This window comes from Pinus tabuliformis, chromosome 6 (genome assembly GCF_031772625.1).
Source record: "Pinus tabuliformis cultivar Carrire ecotype Pingquan chromosome 6, CPIR1, whole genome shotgun sequence".
In the NCBI taxonomy this organism is placed as follows: domain Eukaryota; kingdom Viridiplantae; phylum Streptophyta; class Pinopsida; order Pinales; family Pinaceae; genus Pinus; species Pinus tabuliformis.
The window spans coordinates 581918720-581929951 of record NC_142292.1 but is presented as its reverse complement, the minus strand read 5'-3'; the positions used below and the strand labels follow the sequence as shown (position 1 = coordinate 581929951).

Below are 11232 nucleotides of genomic sequence, written 5' to 3'. Positions count from 1 at the left end.
ATGGGGAAACCCTTTATCAAATATTCTTTTATCTTCAATAATTCAACAAAGAGAAAATAGTACAAAAGTTTGATTTATATCAGCACCATCAGCGACATCATCCCTAAACTGCGACAGTCAATATCTGTCAAATAGGTGGTCAGATCACCTTAATTCCTTCACCAAAAATTGCGGCCTTCCAAGGAGAGTCAGTTTCACCTACTATGTAGTCTAGAGAGAGAGAATAATGGTCAACACTAGTCAAAGTTCCAATCTGCAGTTGCAGCCCTAAATTTTGCATCCTTCATTCCACACGTGTGAGAGAAGAGTCATTTCTTTGTAGGAGAGAGAGAGAGATGTGATGAGAAGTGAAGTTTGCAAATGGGAGAATACTCCTTTTATTTATGTACAAAACGTTGATGATGAATAGATGCATCTGTTGAGCTTCTGAGCCTACATAAGTTGCTGGTCGACTTTGACATTTAGGCCATAATCTAAATAAATTCGTATTTCCATAAATACTTATTGGAATCAGATGATCTTTAGATCAATCCTACACCTCTCTATGAGAGGAATCCAAGAAAAATATAGTCATTCATGAATAAGGTGACCCACATGAAGTTTGGCCCTAGTTGCCAATTTTAACAAATTCCAACTAGACCGAGTTGTAAATCCAATCCAAGCCTAACCAAATTCACCTCAAATGTAGTCAAAGGTGGTTTCATGCATCTTCAGGCCTATAAACGCAAAATTTCTCTTCATTGATCAAGAGGAGTGGTTTCTCACTTTTGTATGCAGATTCTAGAGTACAAAGGCAATTTTGTTTTCAATGTTTCGAGAGCATCTGCAGTCGGTTTTGGAAACCGTAAGCAGAGTTAGGAAGCAAGTTCAGAGGACTATCTAATGAAAGAAGTCAAAGTTGTCTGTGTGTAATTTTAGTCTGACTAAATCACTATGTAATCGACTATTTTCTTCTCATTCCTAATGAAAAACAGTCGCCCATCTTGAAAGCAAACCCGGAGACGTAGTCCATCGGGGACGAACTCCATCATCAATTTGTTGTCTGGTATCACTGTCTTTTTGTTGTTTTAATTTTTGTCATGAATTACTTTCATGTTTGATCAACTGTTGTAAAGTGTTCTTTTCAAGCATTTTTTCCTCGATTTGTGTGCTTCAACTAACATTCAAATCATTAATAGTTAATCAATTCTACATCAGTATTTAGTTTATGATCATTTCAGATCACTTCGCCTCACATCAGTTTTGGGCTTGCCTCCAGAAACTTCGCAATCCATGAGGGCAAGTCAGTGTTAATTATTGGAATTACATAATTGATACTCATAGTTCTGCCTTGAGCTCTCAAACTGTGCATTTATGGAAGGAAACCCAACAACGGTTCTATAAATTGTGTAATCCATCCATTCACCTCAGAAAATGTACAATGCAATGAGCTAGAATGTTTCCCAGTTCCCCATAATTGTGCAATATTTCATGACAGTATGAATAGAAAGTTTCTTGAAAGATCCAAAAGGAAATGTGATATTGAATTATATGAGTGATATAACCCTATATAGATGTATTAAACACAAAATTTGTACAAATATCTAGTTTAACATTGTATTTTTTGCCTCTACAATCCTTTTGGAGTTTAGTATATTAATAATGGTTTTTCATGGAATATTTGAAAGACTAATATCTTTATATAAGAGTTGTGAAATGATGATAAATGGTTCTTCAAACTCTATTATCTACAAAACTGACTCACTAACTTATAAATATACTTGAACATATGACTAGTTTCGAAAGACCTACGATAATGATCGTTTCTACTGTCCTAGTTGATTACGAGTATTTGACAAATGACCCTAGAAGTTATTCTTCATATTTGACTTCGAATATTACTGGGAAACAACATGTAGTGGAAGATGTGCTTCCTAACTCAGCTGTGGTAGTTGCTTCAATATGTTTTAAAGAGTTGGAATGTGACGTGATGTGGGAAAGGAGAATATCAATTTGAAGCCATTCACATATATAGTTTCTTCCAATCGACCTTTTTATACTAGAATTAATGAGAATGGTGTTCTTAAAGGATATTTTTTTCTTTTCCAAATAATTCTATTAGCTCTATAAGAAAATACTAAGCTATATAAGAGTATACTAGTAATAATGGGAATTATGTTCTTGAAAAACATTTTTTTCTTTCCAAATAATTTTGTCAGCTATTCACTGTAATAACAAAGTTTGGTATCATAGAGATAAACGGAAAACAATATACATAGTTCATAGGTAAAAAATAATTTCCTTGCTTTGGAAGTTCCAGATATCTACAATATCACAAAAATAAAAGTGGTATGAAGTATCTTCTTAAGGTTTTTGATTTATTAAATGAGCAAAGTGGATCAAATGATTACAGAAGATTTTGCATCTTTATGATGAACAAACATATAGTTTAGTTAGACCTATTGATGTGGTAAATTTTAGTGGTCAATCTAATGCTAAAGGAAAGTGTGTGATTGACCATGAAAGCAACCTTTTTGTTATCCATCGAGATATAAGTAAATCTGGATCTAGGTTATTAAATTGTGTCTCATTGCATCATTTTCAAAATTTCTTACTTAAAAGAAATCATATAGATGTGAACTGCATAGACACTGAGGAAATCTATTTAAGTAGAAACCAATTTTATTTGTCCAAGACTACAAAACTTAGATAAAAGGATCAAATCAATTGATGTTTCCATCCATGTTCTTATGGGCATTATGTTTCATCGGTAGGTAGGCTTAATGAATGAATATCTATCTAAATACTTCTTAGAATAAGTGAAATTTGTGATGCATAAATATTATGAAAACATTTATACTACAAGAAGTAATGAGAATGAAGCATATGAAAAATTAATGGTTGTTATTCCAACAATCTTGAATTGAATTAAGAATTTCAAGGGAATTTTTCCATGTAAAAAGTGACTCCACCAATCGAACAGGGATTAACTTAAGAATAGGCACCAAAATGCCTAGATTGAAGCTAAAATAGGTAGGTTTAACGAATGAATCTCTATCTAAATACTTATTAGAATAAGAAGGGAAATTTGTGATGCATACATATTATGAAAACATTTATGCTACAAGAAGTAATGAGAATGAAGTATACGAAAGATTAGTGGTTGTTATTCCAACAATATTGAATTGAATTAAGAATTTCAAGGGACTTTTTCCATGTAAAAAGTGACTCCACCAATCGTGCAGGGATTAACTTAAGAATAGGCACCAAAATGCCTATATTGAAGTTAAAATAGGTAGGTTTAATGAATGAATCTCTATCTAAATACTTCTTAGATTAAGAAGGGAAATTTGTGATGCATACATATTATGAAAACATTTATGCTACAAGAAGTAATGACAATGAAGTATATGAAAAATTAATAGTTTTTATTCCCAAAATCTTGAATTGAATTAAGAATTTCAACGGAGTTTTTGCATGTAAAAAGTTACTCCACCAATCGTACAATGATTAACTTAAGAATATGCACCAAAATGCCTAGATTGAAGCTAAAATCTACAACCCTTCAGCGCAAGTTGATAAAATCAAGTGCTATAAAAATTAAAAAAATGCTTTTCATAAATACCAAAGTAATGCCAACAACAAAGAGTACCTTACCCTTTTCATAGACATTTTCTACCCATACAATTTTGGAAAATAAATTGAAAGTAATGGCAACAAAAAAGAATACCCTACCCTTTTGATATACATTTTCTACAACATACAATTTTGAAAATGAATTAAAAATAATGCCAACAACAAAGAGTACCCTAGATTTTTGATAGACATTCTCTTCCTATACAACTTTGGAAAATGAATTGAATCATATTAGCAAACATGCATGTTAGGGAATTTTTTTCAATTCATTCCCAATTTTCAGAAAATAAATTAAATAATATTCACAAACATTCCTATTGAAAATTTTTCAATATATTCCCAATGTTCTTCTTAATTTGAGGTTCTCTTTCCCATCTAATTTTCATTTTCAATCAAGGCTTCTATTCTTGGAAGCTAATTTTTCAACTATAATTATAACGTCACTAATCTTGGAATTACTAAACCCAACTGACAAGCACAATGATTGCCAGTAATGATGCCGCTGGCCAGGTTTCCAGTGAAAAACCACAACACATGTTAGGATTCATACAATATGCAAATTAATTTTCTCCAACATCGTTAATATTCCACACAAATTTAGAGTGGAAGGCTTGTATGCGTATTCTATATAACTAGGGAATGGAATATTTTGGATTGGTTGCATGTGTAGCATAAGGATGATACGTTTTGAATTCATTTTCCATTTATCTTTTTAGTTTTTATTTCAAAATTCATTTCATTTTTTTTCTCAGAAGGAAAAACACTTTGATTTATATTAAGAAAGAATAGATCCCGTATATATAATCACTAAATAGATCATATACAATATATGTGTCTCATTGCCTTTATAATTTAGAGCCTCTATCCAAAAAGTTGGTATTATATAATAAGTTTAACATGGTGTAGAAATTTCATATCAAACATTCAGGAAACACCACAATATAAAGTGTAAAAAAGAAAAAACAATGATATATTTACAAAATATGGAAGGTGAAGAAAACCCTCATGGATCTAGTTCAATGGTTGTTCGAGGAGAATTATAAGCAGAGCTACACCAATACTCATTTTTTTAAAATTAAAATTCATAATATTGAGTTTTGTGTTATTGTTATTGACCAGGCAACGTCACATACATGAAAAGTAATAATATCGTCTTATTCATAAGTATAATAAGTACAATGATTACAAATATATGTTATATCTAGTTATTTACATAATTAACCTTTTTTCATTTGATATCAACTCTTTGTTATTCACACTCTTAACATCAATAACATTCTATTACCTCATGACAACTCTATCTTTATACCCTCTTATCCTTTCCATAATAACTGTCATGACATATCCATCTTCTGGCCTTCTTATCATTTTCATATACTATTCGGCTCAAATTGGTATACTTAAAATATATACATAAGGCAATTAAGTATGGTTCAAAACCTAACTAAGCAGTCTAATAAGAATTCTTTAGCAGTTAAGCATTATCATGGATTTCTAGAGGTATTGCAGAGGTATCTTACCCACTGCAGAGATCTCGACAAATCCCTGTATAGGAAAATGTCGATACACATTACTATGGCAATCGCTGTGTATGGGAAAAAGTGGGTTAGAAAAAGTGGACGTGTCTTGTATGCTCAGATTTCTATGGTAGTCGCTGTGTATGGGAAAAAGTGGTTGTGTCTTGTATGCTAACATTTTTATGGCTAACCAAAATTTTGAGAGAGGGGGTGTTAGATAAAAGTAGTTTAAGTGTTGCATAAATTTTGATCATATTAAATTTATTTCCACAGTTTAAATACTCCTATAATCAGATTTATTTAGCCTTTGACAAAAGTTTGTCTCATTTAAACCAGGCCGGGAAAATGATAATGGCATGTTTTGCTTATAGATATATGATAATGTGTGTTGCTTATAAAATCACAGTTATATGCGTTTGGAATCAGCTTTCACAACCAAACCAAAGAATGAAAAGCTTGAATCCACAAGGAGCTATTGATTTTAATTAGTTATCAAGCATGCTAACCTTCTCATTTACAATGGGAAACATAATTTTTGATCTCACACCAAGCAGGGCCAAAACAACATCACCATAATTCAACTTTCAATTTAAACGATATTTGAAAAATAATAACCAAGCTGATTAATTCTTACTCATGAATTACCATAATGAACTGTTAAAGCAAAAATCACACTTTTCCAACATAGCAAAACCATAATATGTTTCCAATCGAATCGATTGGGTAATTTGTAGAGTCGCAGCTGATGGGATTAATATTAATCTCTGTATATGCAAAGTAATACTTCACTTTTCTATCGTATTTTTCTTCACTTTTGAAAATTGGTGGTACTTTAAAAATGGCGGCTGTGGATGCAGTCGCGGAGGAGGATTACTTCGGGGAATTACCAGGCGATTTGATTGAAGAAATATTGGCATGGTTTCCAGCAGAATACCTGTGTAGATTTGCTACTGTCTGCAAGCAATGGAATGCACTCTTTTCATCAACCAGCCTTTTTAGGAAACAATGGGCAGAGGCTCCCCCAAACAAAAATCCATGGCTTCTTGTGGGAGGTATGGAGAACAAGCATGTTTGTTGGGCATACTCCTCCTTCACACGAAGTTGGAAGAACTATCGTTTACCCGTTCGTTATTTAGATGGGGTAGGAGTACCTCTCAATTTCAGTTGGAGGAACTATCGTTTATCCCTGTGCTTTTTAGAAGGAGTACCCCACATTTCCACGTTTCGTCATCTGGTATCAGGCGCAGGCCTCTTCTTGTTTCAATGCACCTCTCCCTATTCCATCTATGTCGGCAATCCTCTCACAGCAAAGTACTTCACACTTCCACGAATGATAGAACATGTTTTCATAGGGGAGATAGGTATTGTTGAAGAAGGGGAATACGGGTACAAAGTGTGGGCGGTGCACTACTCTTTTGTTCATGACAAGAATATAGTGGAAATATACGATTCCACGGACAAGGCATGGACGATCGCGGGACTCCTGCCTAGGAATTTATTCACATTTGAAAACGTCAACTTGATGAGACCCGGAACGGTATTTTCCGGAGGTTATTTCTATTGTTTGATGGTGGTGGATGAGGATGAGGGTGAGGATGGCCATGCCAATGTCCACACCGGGGGCATTATGGGTTTCAACATGGTAGATAAGACGTCCATATTTGTGGCATTGCCTGAATTAATTCACGAAGACTTCAATTATTTCAATCGGTTAGTCCACTGCGGATCACGAATTCTGTTCGTGGAGGGTAGGAAATCGCGATTTACAGATGAAGAAGAGGTGATTATATGGGAGTTTAATAAGGACGCGGATACAAATTGGAAAGTGATTGCCAGAATGCCTCCAACATTGCATCCGAGTTTTAGGAGATATACACGTTTTGGGTGTGTTGCAATAGGGAATTGCCTGTATTTCAAAAATTACAGAGAGATGGAGGTGGTTGTTTACAACTTGACTCACAATTCATGGACTTTCCTTCCAAACTGTCCCATAGGTGCAATTACTGGTGATCAGTCTCTCATTGCCTTCGTTGCCTTCACACCAAGGCCCGATATGAAGGTGGAGTGAAATGCCATGAATTTGTTAATCACCGTGACCTTATTATGAAGGTGGGGTGAAATGCCGTGAATTTCTTAAATGAGATGCATTTTTTGTTAAGATATTATAGTTTATGAATATCAGAAATTTGATGGGTTAATATAGTATTTTTAAATAAAGAAAATTAATTAAAAAAAAATAAAATAAATGTGAATATTTGGTTTGTACATAATATTTAAAATATTTTACTACCAAATTCATAATTATTAATAATTAAATTAAAATTCTTGAAACTTCACTGTAAATACACAAATAACTACAAAAATATATATATTTTGGATATGTTATTACTTTTTTATGTTTCTTATTGCTTTTAATTTTTATTATAACAATATTAATTACATTTAGGTAGCATATCATTGTAATTGAAATTTTTGATAAGCCTTGTTATTACTTATTTTTTATGGTTATTATTGCTTTTAATTTCTATTATAATGGAGTAGTTATATTCAGGTATCATAGGTATCATAATATTGTAAGTTAGATACAAAATTTTATTTTATTTCTAGATGTGTTTTATTTTAAAATTATAGGATCTAATAGTTTGGGACAAGTCAATTGGTAATGGCAATAGAAATGTAGTGTTTTATGTGAGGAGGTTCAAGGTTCAAATGCCTCTCATTCACTTATGCGTGTGAAAAGGTAATATGTACACTTACATTGTATTGTGGAAATGGTGCATTTAGAGGTTATAGCAACAACAAATTATTCAAACATTTAATTGTAGTGTCATATCAAGATGGTATATCCATGGTAGCTTGAGAGGCATTTGTTTTGTAAAAGTAACCACACTTTATCACTAACTTGAAACTCATTTGTTTTGTAAAAGTAAACCACACTTTATTACTAATTTGAAACTTGTGTGTAATTATGTGTTGTTCATGTTGATACTTGTACTTCGCATTCATTTTTCTAAGATATTGTGAACCTATTGTTGGAGGTGATGGATCCTTTCAACAAATATGGTTACTTTATGTGCCTCAACCTAAGCATGGGAGAATGTTATTGGTGATTATGTAATGGCCATAGATGCATTAGTTAGGGCCAATGATTGGAACCCCAAGCACACTTGAAAATGAATATAGCCAATACAATTATGGAGGGCCTGGTTATAGCTATGATGAACATATGAAACTGTTTTCTCCCATGTAGGTGGATGCTTGGATTTGTACACTGTAAAAAAAAACACATAATCATCTTACTGACCATATATTTTTAGATGAAAGGCAGTCAATTTTGTCAACATGTTATCAATTAGAGATCCTAGGCTAGACTAGAAGATATTAAGGAACCTTTTATCCCTATCTGAAATAGTGGTCTGAGGTATCCCAAAACGAATCCAAACACACTCAAATAAGAGTTTAGTAGTGAATATAGCTAGATACTCTTCTTACATAGTGCCAAAATGATTGTATTAGAAAACTTGTTGAAAACCACAAACACGTAATTTTTATCATGCTAAAGACCAAGTTATATTGGAAAACCTCAACACACACCTTTGGTAGAAGTTAGCAAGGCCTAAGAAGGAGAGGAGATATATGAGAGTCCTTGAGGTTGGCCAATCCTAAAGGACATGGATCTTGGCTAGGTCTAAATTCACCCCATGTACATCAATAATGTATCCCAAATATTGAATTTCTGCATGCCAATTGAGAACTTATCTATATTGGCATACAATTTGTGTTGTAACAAGGTGCTCAGGACTTACTAAATGTGTTTTGAATTTTCTATTCTGATTCTATTGAAGATGAGGATGTAAGCCTAATATTCAACCACTAAAGAGTTTCTGAATTTTCACTTCATGAGTATTGACGAAGCATTAGTTAAGTTAAAGGGCATGTCCAACCGCTCAAAGACATCTTCTTTAGATTTTAAGGTTATCTTCCATACATTGTTTTGTTCAATTGACACTTATTGGTAGCCTCACTTCAAATCAATCTTACTAAGGAACTTGGCACACTTAAGTTGACTAAAAATACCATCAATCTATGCGATTGATTATATCTTCTTGATAATGTTTTGTTCAAAGCTCTATAATCAATACAAAGTCTCCCTGTTTGATCCTTCTTCACACAAACACAATTAGACACCTGCAAAGTGAGGAGCTGAGTTGAATATGTCATTTTTGGATGGGTTCATGAATCTCACATTCTATTTCCTCATTTTCTAAGAGAGAGAATCTATATATTAATAAATTAGGTAAAGGAGCACTAGATATCAATTCAATTGAGTGTTTGACCTAGAAATCCAAAGGCACGACTAGAAGTGGATCAAAGATATCTTTTTATTTCTTTACAACATTTTCCACATGATTCTATTATGTGGAGAGCTCTAGTGCTGAGGACTTGCCGGTTGCAGTCACATTCTTTTAACCATCTGATGAAACCAGGAAGAGGAAAAAATTTGTAGTCTAAGAGATTACCTTTCAACATTGTTTTATTGAGATCAACGAAATTTCAATTGTTGCAATTACCATGAATACCATCTAGAGTTGACATCACACAATAATAATGACCGTATAGGGACGAGACTTGTAAACAACATGTCATTTCCACATATAATCCTTTCCTAAAATAACATCATAAAATTTAAGTGGGTTAACATCACAGAATACATCATCTCTAAAGGGTTTGATACTATAAGATAGATAACATTATTGGCTAACATAGATGTCTCATCCTTAGCTCAACTAACCAATGGTGTATGGTTGGGCATGTGGAAATATTAGTAGCTTCACTATCTTCATGAATTTAGTTGAAATACAATCCTTTTGGCTCTCGTTGTCAATGATGGAATGCAGTGGGATTCCCTTCCCCCATATATACGAATAAAAGAGGCACTCACCCTCTTCAGGTTTTGTTGACGATGCTGGAAACCCCCAACATGCTAGGGGTATCCTTGATATGAATTCCAACTATACCTCACATCGTTTGAAGTAGGAGTCCCATCCAGGAAATAGGCCCGACTTCCACAATCTGAAATATTTTTCTTGGCTATAATAAACAGCATAAGAGAGTACACATATACTTTTGAGATAAGAAGTAAGTTAGACTTGTGAAGCACTCAATTGCAATGAGTATAAAGGTTCTTTCATAGACAGAAAAGAGAAAGTGAGTCTTTAGAAGAAAATTAATAGTATTATCCTAATGAAGACATATCCATATGTTTAAAAGAATCATTAATTATCTTGCAAAATAGTTCACAAATAAACAATGATTATGAAAGAAAGAGACACATCATTCAAAGATATATACTTGATCTAGGTGGATATTGGTGGCAACCCATCTATTCCACTTAGAACCCCAACATTATTTCCTTTTATTTTCCTAATTTCCAACACAATACTTTTCATACCTCATGCACAAAGTTGGGTATCAAGGATTTTGAGCAGTGATGAGGCTCATCAATAGGCAAACTATATGGGTCACAATGCCACTCTCCAACTTATTAAATTGTCTTTTCTCACATTTATCTAAATATTTTGTTATATTTTTCTTAGTGAGAAGAGCAAACGTGAGTTACTATGTCATATGGCCTAATGTGTGTTAAATTCAAGAGATTGGAGCAGTTTTGAGTTGATTTGAGTGTAGGGACTTAGAATAAGAAAGAAAGAGAGATTCTAGGAAGTGGTATCCATCCTTAAATCCTCAAATCAGTTGATTATTCTCCCACTCTATATCATCAACTTGGTGTCATTGGAAGCCAAGAAATTTGATTTCATTAGCAGCAAAGCCAATGCTTGTCAAGGGAAAGTTATTCTCAAGTTAGGGAACTGAGTATCCCTACTTTCTACAGAATTATTGGTACCTCCAATTTTGTATAAATAATCAAGATAAGGGGCTCATTATGATTCAAATTTTTATTTTAGCCAAGAGGCCATTAAGTTGAACCACATTTGACTTTTATTGTTATGATGTATTTGACACTTCTTGATTGATAATGGGAAATTATGTTTTGATCCAACATTGTGTTGACTCAGAAGACTAAAGCTCTTGTGTTAAG

The 11232-nt window shown here is 33.2% G+C and overlaps 1 protein-coding gene across 1 annotated transcript; it reads left to right on the top strand.

Annotated features, from left to right (window-relative positions):
* Positions 1-5970: 5970 nt before the first annotated feature.
* LOC149259872 (F-box only protein 6-like) lies at positions 5971-7200 on the top strand. Its single transcript, XM_089455468.1, has one exon. The coding sequence runs from the start codon at positions 5971-5973 to the stop codon at positions 7198-7200; it is 1230 nt and encodes a 409-aa protein (XP_089311594.1).
* Positions 7201-11232: the final 4032 nt, after the last annotated feature.

Bases quoted from the DNA above. Each gene is read 5' to 3' on its own strand.
- LOC149259872 (XM_089455468.1), top strand. From the start codon at position 5,971: ATGGCGGCTGTGGATGCAGTCGCGGAGGAGGATTACTTCGGGGAATTA.